The sequence below is a fragment of the Diplotaxodon limnothrissa genome, linkage group LG20 (assembly GCF_057381915.1).
Source record: "Diplotaxodon limnothrissa isolate DT_005_m linkage group LG20, D_limnothrissa_male_GT1.1, whole genome shotgun sequence".
NCBI lineage: Eukaryota > Metazoa > Chordata > Actinopteri > Cichliformes > Cichlidae > Diplotaxodon > Diplotaxodon limnothrissa.
The window spans coordinates 14,686,905-14,702,961 of record NC_140615.1 but is presented as its reverse complement, the minus strand read 5'-3'; the positions used below and the strand labels follow the sequence as shown (position 1 = coordinate 14,702,961).

Sequence of the window (16,057 nt, the reverse complement as noted above, 5' to 3'; positions counted from 1 at the left end):
CAAATGCTAAAGAGCTTAGAGACAGATTCATGCAGTGTGATCACAGAGCATGAGAAGGCAGGTAAGGCTGACATAAGCCAAATAAGATACGTGGTGATCTGTCATTTGAGAGGAAATACTAAAACTTCAATCAATGTAGAATCGACCAATTTGGTGGTCAAATGACCTTGACCTTTGACCACTAAATTCTACTCCAGTCAATGTGACTGTTTGTGCTAAATTTGAATAAAATCCCTGAACACGTTCTTTAGAAATCGTGCTTAAGAATAATGAACATACAGAAAACCCCACAACTTACCTGGTGTAACGAGTGTAAATGCATAAAATACAGAAAATATTCGTAGTTTTGGTCTGAGTTGGAACTATAGATTCTGCAGAGTCTTAAGATATCACCATTGTTTCTTGGGATTTAGCTCTAGGCCCTGTATAATTAAAGCCACGAGGGTTTAGATGCACTTGTTTTATCCAAGGTCGTGTTTATTTCCCAGTGGCTTAGTCACACATCATTTTCTCTTTCAATCCCAACCCCACTGTTGTCTCCTAGTCTCTTTCAACCTCACTTTCCTCTTCTGCTCCTGATATCTTCCAAGGAACTGATCCACTCACCCGCCACTTTCTACCTGCTCTGTGGTTTATTGAAACACGATGATGCCTGCAGTCATGAACTCCAGCTGTCTACGATGCTTCGCTGCATTTTCCTATTGACTTTTCCTCTTCTCCGCAGCCTTCCTTTGCTCGTTCTCTATATACTCTGTTATCCTCGATCTGTCTCTCGCACTCCTCATTGGCTGCTGGGGTAAGATGTCTTAAGGGTGAAACACTTGGAAGATCGCGCAGGCTCCCAAAACAAACACGGTGATGTGGATACAAAGAAGAATGAGAAACACCAAGCATGTATTTATAATGTTTAATTACCCTGTTGCTTTAGAAACAGTAAAACTAAAAGAACAAAGAAGGGATGAAACCCGTAATAAAGGTGATATTTGTTTTACTATATTCAGCCCTAACAATATAGTGTATTTCGTAAACTTCCTTTTTTCCTCACTTCTAATTGGTTTTATCAGGATGGAAACATCTACAGTGATGTCAGAGATGAGGCGAGAGCCCCGATTGGCTGCTGGCTGTCACCAATGAGGTCACCTCTCGGAGGCGCAGACAGCCACCGAGTATGATGGATGAGGGAGCCCGTGTGTTTGTCTATGTGTGTGAGTGTTGGGAGGGGGTCATCGTGGTGTAGAGGGTCCCAGCGGATTAGCGTTACAGTCCAATGAACCATTTCAGAAAGGAAGGGGCGAGACCCCATCGACCAGCGCTCTTACACACACATACGGAAAGAAAGAAAAAGGACCTGATATGATGACCGCATGTCCCAGGGGAGGGAGAGGAAGAGTCATCTGTTGAGCAATGTCTCAGTTTTAGACACCAATATAGTTAAGTCCTTAGAGAGTAACACAAAGTAACACACTTGCTCACCAGCTGTGCAATGGATCCTGTTTGTAATCTCAACAGATCTTTTTCTATCCCACAGATGCACAAACAGTTCATGAGGCCTCATTTTGAAACTGCCACTTTCTCACTATTAACAAAGCTTTTTTTAATGTATCTCTATCAAAAAGACAGATCAAAATGTATTCATAGAGCACACGATATACTAAGACAACCTGAGGCCACATGTGCACAGAATGCTGAAGCTCTTCTTTTGTAAAAAACCAAAGACGAAGGTGAAACAAAGGCCAGAAACAAAGTGATATCTATGGACACATCTATCAGCACAGCTGCTCTACAATACCATTCATGGGCTTTGTCACTCCAGAATAATAACGTATGCTGTGCAGATGGAGCAGGCAATTTGATTTAGTGTGTATTCTGATATGTGCAGCACCTGCATTTTTCAGCAATGTAACACTTGGACTTTTACTGTCTGCTTTATTCAGCAGTGGTATCTGGGAAATATTTGGCTAATTAATTTTGAAGATGATGTTTCTTTTTTTTTGCACTGCACTTCCTTGTCACTAGTCACCTTAACCCTAACAGAACCACTTCTTGCTCTGCTGTTCCAAACAATAGTTGTTTCCCTGGAAAGGACGCAGGCAAGAGTGTGCAGCTACTGAAGCTCGCATTAACTTGTGCTAACCTGGCAGGAAGCATCAGGAAGCTGTCGTTAAGAAGAAAGAAGCAGCAAAACACAAATAATCTTATTAGTCTATTATATCGTTGTAACACCTAGTGATTATTATCCCTTATAAGTCACACTAGAGAAGAAGTAGGGCAGGAACTTCCTTGAGATTATTAAATAAGTGGTTGCTGGAGACTGTATGGAGTTTTTTTTTTTTGTATAAAAGTAGTTGCCAAGAGTTTGAGTGTGCACAGGTCACCTGGTGGGAGGCAACCTTTCTCCAAACAGTTGTGGTCCAACTTGGTTTGACTGCAATCACTCACACATAAACTTTTGAAGGTTTGCAAATAGTTTTAGTCAAGTTCATCCAAGTTCATGTGTGAATGGGTGAATAAGGCAAGTTGCATAAAGTGCTCTGAATGCTCGGCTACATAAGAACCAGTTCATTTACCATTTACAGATATTCCTATATACTACACCAGCCGCTTGGTTATACAGTGGCTTGCAAAAGTATTCGGCCCCCTTGAACTTTTCCACATTTTGTCACATTACAGCCACAAACATGAATCAATTTTATTGGAATTCCACATGAAAGGCCAACACAAAGTGGTGCACACGTGAGAAGTGGAATGAAAATCATACATGATTCCAAACATGTTTTACAAATAAATAACTGCAAAGTGGGGTGTGCGTAATTATTCAGCCCCCTGAGTCAATACTTTGTAGAACCACCTTTTGCTGCAATTACAGCTGCTAGTCTTTTAGGGTCTGTCTCTACCAGCTTTGCACATCTAGAGACTGAAATCCTTGCCCATTCTTCTTTGCAAAACAGCTCCAGCTCAGTCAGATTAGATGGACAGCGTTTGTGAACAGCAGTTGTCAGATCTTGCCACAGATTCTCGATTGGATTTAGACACCAGACAGGTCAGGAATAAAGTTATTGAGAAATTTAAAGCAGGCTTAGGCTACAAGATTTCTCAAGCCTTGAACATCCCACGGAGCACATTCAGAAATGGAAGGAGTATGGCACAACTGTAAACCTACCAAGACAAGGCCGTCCACCTAAACTCACAGGCCGAACAAGGAGAGCACTGATCAGAAATGCAGCCAAGAGGCCCATGGTGACTCTGGACGAGCTGCAGAGAGCTACAGCTCAGGTGGGGGAATCTGTCCATAGGACAACTATTAGTCGTGCACTGCACAAAGTTGGCCTTTATGGAAGAGTGGCAAGAAGAAAGCCATTGTTAACAGCAAACCATAAAAAGTCCCGTTTGCAGTTTGCCACAAGCCATGTGGGGGACACAGCAAACATGTGGAAGAAGGTGCTCTGGTCAGATGAGACCAAAATGGAACTTTTTGGCCAAAATGCAAAACGCTGTGTGGCAGAAAACTAACACTGCACATCACTCTGAACACACCATCCCCACTGTCAAATATGGTGCATCATGCTCTGGGGGTGCTTCTCTTCAGCAGGGACAGGGAAGCTGGTCAGAGTTGATGGGAAGATGGATGGAGCCAAATACAGGGCAATCTTGGAAGAAAACCCCTTGGAGTCTGCAAAAGACTTGAGACTGGGGCGGAGGTTCACCTTCCAGCAGGACAACGACCCTAAACATGAAGCCAGGGCAACAATGGAATGGTTTAAAACAAAACATATCCATGTGTTAGAACGGCCCAGTCAGATCTAAATCCAATCGAGAATCTGTGGCAAGATCTGAAAACTGCTGTTCACAAATGCTGTCCATCTAATCTGACTGAGCTGGAGCTGTTTTGCAAAGAAGAATGGGATAATTACGATAATTAAGAATAATTACGCACACTTTTCACTTATTTCTTTGTAAAAAATATTCGGAATCATGTATGATTTTCATTCCACTTCTCACGTGTACACCACTTTGTGTTGGCCTTTCATGTGGAATTCCAATAAAATTGATTCATGTTTGTGGCTGTAATGTGACAAAATGTGGAAAAGTTCAAGGGGGCCGAATACTTTTGCAAGCCACTGTATTGTTTTTGTGCTGGACTGTCTCGGGGCATCTTTGCACAGCCTACACCTGGGGTCTGGCCTCGTGTGGTAGACAGCAGCCTCTATGGATCTGCTTAGAGCTTGTTCCTCTGCTGCCATGATTGGTGCCTCTGTATTCATATATATATATGTACACATATCATTTTTTAAACTCCAGCTTGTTTTTTTTCTTCAGAAAACAAAAAACAAGCTGCAGATATTGCAGCATACTGAGTTTGCTTGTAAAAGAGCTCTACCCCAGTAACTGCACAAGGCTCTTCCTCACATGTCTCCATTAGAATAGCAGTGTCCTGTGTGCTATCTCTGATGACCAAGTGTGATTGTGTGTCTATCAGGATGCTATCAAGTCCGGATGGTCAAAGAGGAGGATGTAGATGATAAGCATCAGCTAGTGGATCAATAGGAGCCTGTAAAAAAAAGACCCACACACTCTCTGTTTGAGTGTTTGCGTGTGTGTGTGTGTGTGTGGGTGACACAGTGGATACATGACAGATAACAAGAAGTGATCAGGATGGCCTCACTAAGTACAGCCTTGTGTTCTCTCTCCCTCGCTGTCTCTCTCTCTTAGCCCTCAGGATCAAAATTTGATGAATTTTGTTTCATCTTGTGAAAAGAAAATGACAAAGTGCTCCATGCCATGTGGGAACCAACCAAAAACTGACTTACAACCCCTTTTTTTAGACTGTGACCCAGTGAATAATAAGTGATTTCTGTGACCCATCTGAGAATCATCCAAACCTTTCAAGGTCACCAGAAAAGCCCGTGATGCAAACCTTCCTGAGAGTTGATTTCCTCCGCTAGTCTTTGGACGAGGGAATGCGTTTCTCAGGTCCCCCAAGGTCCCGAGTCGAGCAATAGACAACGCAGCAAACTTCGCAACAAAAGATACTGCGGTATCTCGTATGCAAATTCACTGGGGCCAGAAAAAGTTTTAAAAGCGATCGCTCCTCTTTGCCAGACCCGTTTCATCTTTTATTCTGGATTTGCGACTCATCCCCCTGTGCTTCATTTCAACAGGAAAACTTTTCATCTATTTTGCTCAAATGAACCGAGTTCCTCAGACGTAGTCTCAGGTGGAAGGAGGGCAGGCACTCCATCGCACCAGTCTAGGAGCTCTTCTGTTCAATAAAAGACACTTTGAACTGTGTTGGAAGCCTTTTGGTGTGTCCACCCACTCGCAGCCCTTTACTACAGGGGATATGGGGGCATGTACGGGAAGAGGTAAAAAGAAAGAGATCGACTTCACTGTTATGAAGTGAAATGCAGATACTTAAATTAAATGCATGAACATAAGTCACACCTTGGGTTCATTACGGCTCCATCAATGAGGAATTTCCTAATTTTACTTTCCCACCAAAAACCCGAAATCCAGCTGTATTACCCCCTTTACCTTTAATCAAACCAACTTATTACCTCTCTCTTCTCACCTCAAGGGAAACCTGCAGTCAGACACTAACAGCAGGTCCTAATAGCAAATCCCGTGTAGTTTTGCTGCACAATGCGACACACCACAGCAGAACCTTACATCCATCTTACAAGATTAAAAGACAGACTGCTCTGAACTGGTTGAACTTGAGTGCCCTCGGGTGTGATTAGCATTACCATTCAAGACCAAGAATGTGTTCATCAGAGGTTTTTTAGTGAATGATGAAGACCTCACAGTACTGTATCACCCAAATAAAGCACATTGCTCTGCTTGTGGTTCCTAGAGTATTTAAGAGTAGAATGGGAAGCAGAGCCTTCGACTACTGGGGACTTCCCATGATGCACTCCGTTTCTTCTTCACTCACTTCTTTTCATACATTATGTGTTTACACAGCACTCTGCATTTAATCTTTAGTTATTATTCATCTCTGGCTCTCTTCCACAGACCCTTCACCCTAAACCAATCACAGCAGATGGCTGTCCCTGCCTGAGCCTTGTTCTGCCAGAGGTTTCTTCCTGTTAAAAGGGAGTTTTTCCTTTCCACTGTTACAAAGTGCTTGCTCAAAGGGGGTCATCCGATTGTTGGGGTTTTATCTGTATCATTGTCTGTGAAGGTTCTCAGTCATCTAGGTCATCGTAGTCGAAGGAGCTTGCAAAGAAAAGCGTCTGGACTTCAAGTAACTTAAAGAAGTCCAGACGCTTTTCTTTGCAAGCTCCTTCGACTATCTGTATCATTGTACAATATGAAGTGCCAATTCAATTCAATTCAGTTTTATTTATATAGCGCTAAATCACAACAGTCACCTCAAGGCGCTTTATATTGTAAGGTAGATCCTACAATAATACATACAGAGACAAAAACCAACAATTATATGAGCAAGCACTTTGGCGACACTGGGAAGGAAAAACTCCCTTTTAACAGGATGAAACCTCCAGCATAACCAGGCTCAGGGAGTGGCGGGGCCATCTGCTGCGACCGGTTGGGGCGAGAGAAGGAAGACAGGACAAAAGCCATGCTGTGGAAGAGAGCCAGAGATTAATAAGAAGTGTGATTCAGCAGAGAGAGCCTTGAGGTGACTATTGCTGTGATTTGGTGCTATATAAATAAAACTGAGCTGAATCAAGTTTCTTTGGACTATGTTTGGTCCACTTTGGCAGATCTGTCAAAGGTGAAATCAATATAACCACAGGCTACCTGCTGTAAACTGGACTGCTTCTACATTAAACATGTGGCTCCCCTAGGCTAAAGCCTCATTTTGAAGAATGTTTTAAAAGAATCTTTTTTTTTTGCTCATAGCTAAAAACGTCGGTTAGCATAGAATAATGGGACTGAAGAGTAGCGATACCCCTGTTAATTGCTCTCTTTCTACTCCTCATTGCACCATTCAACAGTCTGATGGCCATTAAATTTACCCACTGAGACTGGGCACTGTCAAAATTCTTTCACAACCAATTTCGCACATGTGATTACTCGGGTGCCTTCAAAACAATAGTGGAGTGAGGTTCATTAAGCCTTTGGCATGAAGGAGTAGTGAGGTCAGATGAGAAAAAAAAATAACACAGGAAAGCAGTTCAGTTTGGTTTGGACTGCAAAATAAATGAGTGCTGCAAACTGTTTATCTACTTCTCTCGCTTGGTACCCCTGTGGATTTGTCAGGCTTAGTTCATTAAACAAAAATACAAAATTTAACTCGAGAAAAACCATGAGCAGACGTCAGACATGTGCCTAAGTAGCTATGAATCCTCCGTGACTTAATCAGTGACATCTCAGCATTTCCCGCTCAAGCTTTGAAGACGAACGTAAGCAAACGCTGTAAAGTTCTAACTCAATCAAGTCATTTTAAGCAGCCCAGCTTCAAGCAAAGATTAAAGTAGGCCAGAGAGATAAATGACATAGAATTATTGAGTAGATACTAAGGAGACACAAGCCATGGGTGGTGTCACGACCCTCACGTATCCTTTCATCTCCTGAATGGTTAAGCATCTCTCGCGTCGTCCTGCTCCCACTCCACTGTGTTTCTCGTCCTTTCATCGAATGCTAATGCTGCTCCTTCAGCAACGTCCGCCATTTGTGTCTTTTTCATTTACCTTCCCTGTGCATATCTTTAACCTTCCACTTCCACTGTCCGTCTTTTCGCCTTTTGCAACCCAACCGAAAAACAGCCCAAAATCCCACAAGCTTGTCGACAGTTTCGCCTTGAGCAATATGGACAAATGGGATTTCCAATCTGTCATTTTTCAGGCATATCAAGACAGTTAAAACGAGCAAATACCATAACAACCTAATTAAAAGTGAATCTCAGTCTAACTTCTGACCTCTTCTTCTACATCAGTCCATATTTTGAGGATTTCTCTTTCTTTCGTATTCTGTTTAGTTCACTTATGCTTGAGGGACATCCTCACACAGCTTTCAGAGGCATGGCCAGAAGCAGTGTATTCCATTTATATGCAATAACTAGTATGTGCTGTGAACAGGCTAATAGAATCTAGCACTAAGGAGGGTAAATTCATAATTTCAGGAGTAGTTTTAGTTTGCATTTTTTGTCAAGTGTGCACATAATTTCTTAAATGTGGTGCTTGGTTGGATTAGAAAGCATCTTCCTTTCTCACAACTAGGCCACAGCAACACTCCCCCACTTATGTTTTATTGTGGATGCTCCACCTTTCGCTTCTCATCTCATCTGTCTCTCTCCATTAAACATGCCACCGATCAGAGAGGCATCTGGAGATGCATCTTTAAGCTTTAATACACTTTGAATAATTAACACATGTGTACATGTACACACACACGCACACGCACACACACACGCACACACACACGGAGTCGAGTCTATCAGTGGCAGGCAGCTCCCCTCAGCCAGAGAGAGACCCAGAGGGAGTAGGGAGGCTTACTCAGTGCCAGCTTCAGAACCTTCGAGCTGGGCAGCTCAGAGCTGTGCACCAGCCTGAGTTTGAGCAAGCAGAAACAAAGGAAAGACAGCTGTAACCGTGACACCCTTAGCTGCGAGACAAAAAGAGATGGGTGTCTGCATCCTGCTAATTGACTTGTTGAGGGAATGAGGGAGTGGGTGAACAAGAGAAAAGAGCTTAGAGATCAAAGAGGGATACTTGTATGGAGATGGCTGCCGAGATGCATTTTTTATGCAGGAATGCTATGGGAATACATGCACAGAACGGCTGGCTTATGGCTATATGCACCATATGAACCTTCATGCATTCATCCCTATTGGTGTGCTTTCTGCAGCAACGTGGAAACTTGACAGAAACATTCGACCATCTGACCAATTCACTCATCATGTTGATGCATCCGCTCATTACCGGCACGAAGGCCAACGCTGATCCACATATCTATAAACTTTTCCTACATCTGGAGCCTAAAACAACTCGTGAATAATTATCAACCAGGCTAAAAAAAAAACCCACTGGTGCACTCCCCTGGGAGACAGCGAAGCATCGTAGACTTACTGTGTTTCACTAAGCTAAAGGCGGTCAGGCTTCCAGGAAGAGGAGAAGACACGAGAGATAAGGGATGAAAGAAAAAGAAAGAAATATATACGAACAGGCAAAGGTTGTGAGTTCCAGTTACAGAGTGACTGATGCAGCACATGACATCACTCAGGTAGCATCTTAAATTAAAATAGACTAGAAGCTACACAAAGTGTTTGTTCTCTGGTTCACATTTCCAGTAGCAGGTGGAACAGAGATGTCCTGGTTGCTCAGACTTCCTCTGGCTCCTCCTGGGGGAATCCACAGACACTCCCAGGTCAGCTGGAAGACAGAATCCCTCCAGCATCTTGTGCCCAGCTGGCTGTACCTGGCAGAGCTGTAAAGGGAGGCAACCAGGGGGCGTCCTTTGCAAGTGCCTGAACTACTTAGATTGTTTCATTTCAGTGTGGGGGAAGCAGCGGGTCTACTTTGAGTTCTTCTTCTCTTTCCAATCTTCTCACCACATCTGGGAGAGTAAGCCTTTCCACCCTGCAGAGAAAACATCTCCAACCCACGTATATTAGGGTCATCTTCCATTACCATACCATTACCTTTTATTACCATAGGTTTTGACAGGATCACTGTAGATTTTTGACTTATAAAATAGATATAAATATAAATACATATAAATACAACAAGATAATGATAAACAGACTGGTTCTTACATAGTGCTTTTCTACTCTACTTGCACCCAAAGCACCTATTACAGCACCTTATACAGCTTGTCTCATTCACTCATTCATACAAGCGTTTTTTTATATGTCTAACTGCTTTCTATCTAACATTTGTACTCACACTCTGAAAAATACACCAGGAACGACTCTGGGTTTGGTATCTTGGCTAAGGAAAGTTTGGCATACAGCCTGCACGCCAAAACTAAACCACAGGCACCTTCAAAAAGAGAGAGGACAAAAAAAGCAAAACACTGCATGGTAATAAAGGTAAGTGTCTGCAGTTGTGGACGTGTGTTCAAGGTACTGGTGAGATATAAAGGAAGACGAGTGTAAAGATCCCCTGCATAGTGGTTTATTTACTAAATGGATCAGGCATGGAGTCCACTATACCTCTGACGGTGCTGTGGACAGATCCTTTAAGTCATGGAAGTTGCGAGGAGGTGATGCTTTGTGGTGCATTATCCTGCTGAGAGAGCCCCACAACCAGCAGGGAATACAATAATGCTTAGGTTGGTGGTATGTTATAAATTAACATCCACATAGATGGCAGGACCCAATGTTTTCTAGCAAAACTGTCAGGACAAGCATAACTTTATCATCAATATGAGCTACAGCAGCTTGTTTGCTGGATCCGACCGCCCACCCACGACCCTGTGGCTGGTTCCCCACCTTTTGATAGATACTGACCACTGCAGTAGCTATCAGCTCACAAGAGGTGCAGTTTTGCACATGCTCTGTTCCAGCCGTCTAGCATCACAATTTAGCTCTTGTCCGACTCGCTCAAATCCTTACGCTAGCCCATTTTTCCTGCTTCAAACTCATCAACTTTGAGGACAAAATGATCACTTACTTCCTAATATACCCCACCCACTAACAGGAGTCATGATGAAGAGATAATCAGTCTGATTCAGTTTGCCTGTCAGTGGTAAGAATGATATGCTGATCGGCGTATATTGTGCGATGTATTATGAAAACCTTCCAACATACATGATAAGGCTGCACGTGGCCACAATACTTGCAAATTCAAAAACAGCCTGATTAGACATAAAAAAAAAAGTGCCTTTATAAGTTCAATATGAGTTTACTCATTTGTTACCCCAGTGGTGCGTGCACTGCACACATTTCTGACGAATCCAACACCACAAAGCCAATAAAAAGGTATAATCAATAACGAGTACCTCGGGTCACGGCTAAGGATGAAACTGTTGTTGCATGGAGCATTTTACACACACACACAAGAGAAAGATAAGTCTCTTCCTGTCAAAGCTCCCATCAGGGGATGTTATTTGGCAGCTATTTTCTGTCTTTGCTGCCAGTCATGTACTGCATTAATTCATTTGTGGGACATGAAGTGTCCTGAGTGAAAAGCACATGCAAAATGAATGAATGGCTTAATTAACAAGCGGGCAAATTGCAATCAATAAATGAATAAGAAGGCAAGCATGTAGACAGGAAAATAAATGCAAACAAACCTGTTTTTCTATTACATTTTTTCCATGTTCATTTTTTATTATTGTCTTATTTTTCCTGTTTTCTTGAATTGAAATGAAATCATTTCAACCTAAACCCTGGGGCCCGGCGTCGACCCAGTCGGCTCAACCGGACCGATGCTGGGATTCATCGGAGCAGAGCAAATTTGTTTGTCTCTGTGTTTGTTTGTACTGGTGTTTGTTTCTCTCATTGTTTGTGTTTATATGCATTTCTGTTGATGGCCTTCTCAAGTGTTTCTCCAACTCTGGCAATTTTCTGCCTGGTCGCCCCTAATGTGCCTCTCTGTTTATCTGCTGTCACAACACAGCTGATTTATATATATTTACAAATCCAGGAAGTGACAGCAGAGAATTATACTTACTTTAAAGGAAATTATACATTAGTGGTTATCTGTTGTGAATGTGAATTTTTGTGTGTGTGTGTGTGCGCGCGTGTGTGATTTACCTATGCCGCAGCTTCACATAACACATGCTATGACTTTTATCAGATATGAAGTCAAGTCAGCCTCAAGAAATATGACAAATGCCTTTGGGAAGATAACCAGTGTAGTGTGAATTCAATCACTTTGGCAACTGACTGCTAATGACACAGGGGGAAACTTTTCCAGGCAGCGGTGATGGGCAATATTGCTTTTAGCAGGGGCTACGAACTGGCAAATTGGAACAAAATCGTGGCTAGAAGAGATAAACGCTTAACGACTGAAAAAAAAAGGCGCTGTTGGCCCAAATGAGCCTATGCATTACTTCAAATTGTTACCGATCCACGAGAGAGAGCCAGAGAGAGGAAACATAAGGCTACGTGGTAACAAACTGATTTAAATATATAGGATTTTTCATAGTAATGTATCATCTTTGTGAATCTTTACTGACCATTTTCTAAACTTTTACGATCTATTCACCTATTTTTTCTCTCTTTAGTCATGGTACTAAAACATACGTGTATGACACATTTAAACTTTAATTGTCAGGGATGTGACTAATGATAGCTAGTTAATAGCTAAGGACTGCAAGCGCCTCACAACCAGTAAAAACTAATGGTTGCCCAATGAGCGCGATGAATTTTTTCCACATTAGGCAACTTATAGCTAGTAGTCTGGTCAACCACGTTTTATTGCAGTGGGACCGCACAAGTTGCCTCTCACCAAATAATCACGTCCGACTCAGACTGACTGCAATCACTCTCAGACTGACTGCTCAAAGTTTACAAATGACTCCTGTCTCATTTCTAAACACAGACAGAATGCCAACATGTTGCAATCAATCAGTCTGACTGATTGACTGCGACTGATGAGTCAGTCTGAGAGCAATGCATCAATTTGCAATAGGGAACTCGACTCAACTGGTTGCTAACTGGTGGTATTCGGGCTATATTCCTATATAAAAGAAAGGTTAAAGATCACCTATGTCATTTTGCAGTGCAAACACTGTCCTGCAGCAGCTACGTCACTATTTGTGGAGGAATTGCTGTTTCAGATCTATGAGGTTCTGGCTGGACTCTGAATGTAAGTAGCTAATATGAATTTCTACATATGTAGATGGTAACAGATTGCAAGACATTGTTGACGTTTAAACATGATTGGTCAGAGGGCCCGGTGGCGCCAGTGTCCGGCAGCCTCGCCTCTGTCAGTGCGCCCCAGGGCAGCTGTGGCTACAATGTAGCTTGCCATCACCAGTGTGTGAATGTGAGTGTGAATGGGTGGATGACTGAATGTAGTGTGAAGCGCTTTGGGGTCCTTAAGGACTAGAAAAGCGCTATACAAATGCAGGCCATGATCAAAGATTAAATGTAATTTTAAATTGCCAACTTGACCACATTCAGTTGCAGACTCACAGCAGACTGACTCCTCCAAGCAACCCTTTAAAAAGCAACAAGATCGCAAGTTCATCACTCAAGTCATGATGGGTGCATGGCGGTGCTGGTCTCCAACCAACGTTATCACTTGTGTGATAGTAATATAAGTCAACATCTGCAGTAAGAAGGCATAGGCGTACTGTAAAATTGGCAAATTTAGCTGCTAGTGTTTTATTTAACAGGGTTAGGTAAGATTTCCTTACAGTGGACACCAGCACACATGCATCCCTCACAATAAAAATAACTAAGATGTATCTGCACTCTATGTGCTGTTAATGACAACAAAAACCCATGTCAGGATGTGGGGTTGGCACAAATGTGTGTGCATGTGTGTTTTTGTGTCTATCAAAATTCAACAAACCCCTCCTGACATTCAAAGGGCTTGGTAACCATGGCGATGCCTGCACCGAATTAAAAAAAAGGGAAAAAAGAGTATATCAAAAGAAAAAAAAATAGGAAGAGAAGAAAAAATAAAAGCTGAATTGGTGTAGCTCTGTGAAGTAGATAAGGTTGGATGTCAGGCTGGTATTTACAGGAGGGCGTAACTTGTGATGGCAGGCTGTGTGGAGTCAAGTGTTATCCTCTCCGCACCCACACCCCCGTCTCCCTTTCCACTCACACCAAATGCCTGAAACTGCAGCACCGTTCATACACTTAAAATTCTAATACACGATTACCTCACTGTCTTAAGTTAAAGACACACCAATATGCAGGGAAAAATTCACACAACAAACAGGTGTGTAAACCTGTGTATATCTAAATATGTGAATGCGCATTATACCCATCTACGCTGCGCACGCCCAGCTGAATGTTTTAGTTTTGATATGATATCCTTTCAACAACTGAGGCTTTATGAGAGGATGGAGAGAGTGATGAAGAGAGGAGCGAGAGATCAAATAAAAGGCTGAGCATGCTTGCTTCCAGCACGCAGTTACTCAGAGTAAAGAAACGAGCAAAGAAAGAAGAAAAAAAGAGGGAAAAGGTTACAAACAAGAATGAGAGGAAAAGAGTGTGTGTGGGGGGAGGGGTGCACATCAAAACTCTTTGCCTGAAATAGAGGCAAAGTTAGAGCGAATGTGTCTGGGTGTTAAGTACAACTTTCTGAAGGCACTGAAGTTTCTTTTTTTTGTGTGTTTGTGTTTGTCAGAGTGAATTTCTGCATTTGCGAGCGAGCCGGTTAGAATTAGAGGAGCTTGACAGAGACACGGGGACTGCGAGAGCGAGTCGGCTCATGGATAGATGAGGGTTTTCATGCAAATATAACATTTGGGACGTTAGCGCGCTCTGCCATTTGCATACCCATTCACCCTGACTTGTTTATAAGTGAATAAATCCAGTGCTGCTTAGAGTACAACAGCTGCTGCTGGGCCACTCTCAGCAGCCCTCATTCATATACTCATATACACACACTCAGATGGCATACAGGCCACAGCTGCACCCTTGGCATTACTATGCCACCACTTCCTTGTGTGTGTGTGTGTGTGTGTGTTTGTGCGTATGCAAATCCATTGATACTCATTAATGTATCCATGTGTTGCATTGATAGGCCATCTTCTGAATCTGTCTTTTATAGAGGATGTATAACTACGTGTGCTCAGCAGCACTTGTGTGTGTGCACATGCTCAAAGCCGTACCTCTGAGGTGTTGACTCGTCCCTCCTGGAAGGAGCAGTCGCTGGCATCCTGTGTGCACATGTGGCGATATTTGCACCAGTGGCAGGGGAAGTTTCCGTTGACACAGGACAGGCACCTGCAGCAAGCCAGAACAGGAGAAAGAAAGGATGAGGTTTCCATGATTTATGCATTTATTTCACTCGTGACTTTTTGTGTCTACATCCTTGAATGTCCTTTAATGGAGTTTGAGTTTCCTGATCCTGCCACAGTGGCTTCCAGTGACAAGCTACAATGAAGAACATAAAAAAGTGTAACTGTAAAAAAGAAAACTGAACATAGGTTTTATGGCATTTTAATTTACAGGTTGCTGCCCCGTGACAGACTCAACATTGCTCTGTCTGCTAATGTAATGCTCAAAATGAATATTTGCAGGCATGTGGCAGACCTCGGTCTCATAATTGTGAGCTCCCATGATGCCCAAGGAAATGGAAACAGGCAGAAACTAGGAGAAACTGTGGCCAGCGGTGAGTTATTTGGATGTGAGGAAAACCAGTGGAAAAACAAGTATATACATTATACTTTGCTTTGTCACAACATCCAGTTTACATTTAAGGATAATTGTACACCACCAGAAAGACGAATTACACTTTTATGCTATAGGCTCTAAAGATGCATAAGAAGATTTGCACTGACAGATAGATGCTAGTTCCTTACTACAATCACAGCTTTCCCTTAATGAGAGAGTGAAAGGCAAAGAAATAGAGCTGACTTTGTTGGTCGTTTCAGATACTGAAGTCTCTCATTATTTCAAGTGCCAAAAGCATACCAAGGCAATAGAGCATAAATCTATGTTTCCTGAAAATTGAAGGCATAATGTAATGAAGATCAAAAATGATAACATAATGTATTTCATTCTTCTTAAGCAGCTACATGTTTTATGTATCATATACCAGCCAGTTATTGTCCTTAATGTCAATAATTCATCCTTATTGTTACTGGTTGTAGGCAACGCTGATGCAAAAGGATTGAGTCACTTTCATTTCTTTATATTTTGCTAGAAAAACTGTTATAGAGTAGATCCAGTGATTTCTTGAAACCTGGAATTCTAAGAAGCTTGAAAGCCAATATTTGGCATGACCACCTTTATTCTTTCACACAGCCTGAACTCTCTTCTTTTAATTTCGTTCAGTAGTCTTCAGTAATAGTTTTCCAGGTTTCTTGAAGGACATTCAAAGCTCTTCTTTGAATGTTGGCTGCCTTTTGTTCTGTTTTCTGTAAAGATGCTTCAATAATGTTGAGGTCTGGGCTCTGGGGAGGCCAATCCATGACTGATAGCATTCCTCCGTTTGTTCTGTACGTTTTCCAGGTGTGCTTT

General features: G+C 42.4%; 1 protein-coding gene across 1 annotated transcript in view; it reads right to left on the bottom strand.

Moving 5' to 3' along the window:
* Positions 1 to 16,057, bottom strand: part of LOC146610707 (plexin-A1-like) — a 280,809-nt gene that overhangs the window by 129,973 nt on the left and 134,779 nt on the right. Inside the window, exon 8 of the mRNA XM_085344897.1 lies at positions 14,704 to 14,818. Coding sequence (XP_085201023.1) covers positions 14,704 to 14,818 — 115 coding nt within the window. The remainder of the gene's footprint in view (positions 1 to 14,703; positions 14,819 to 16,057) is intronic.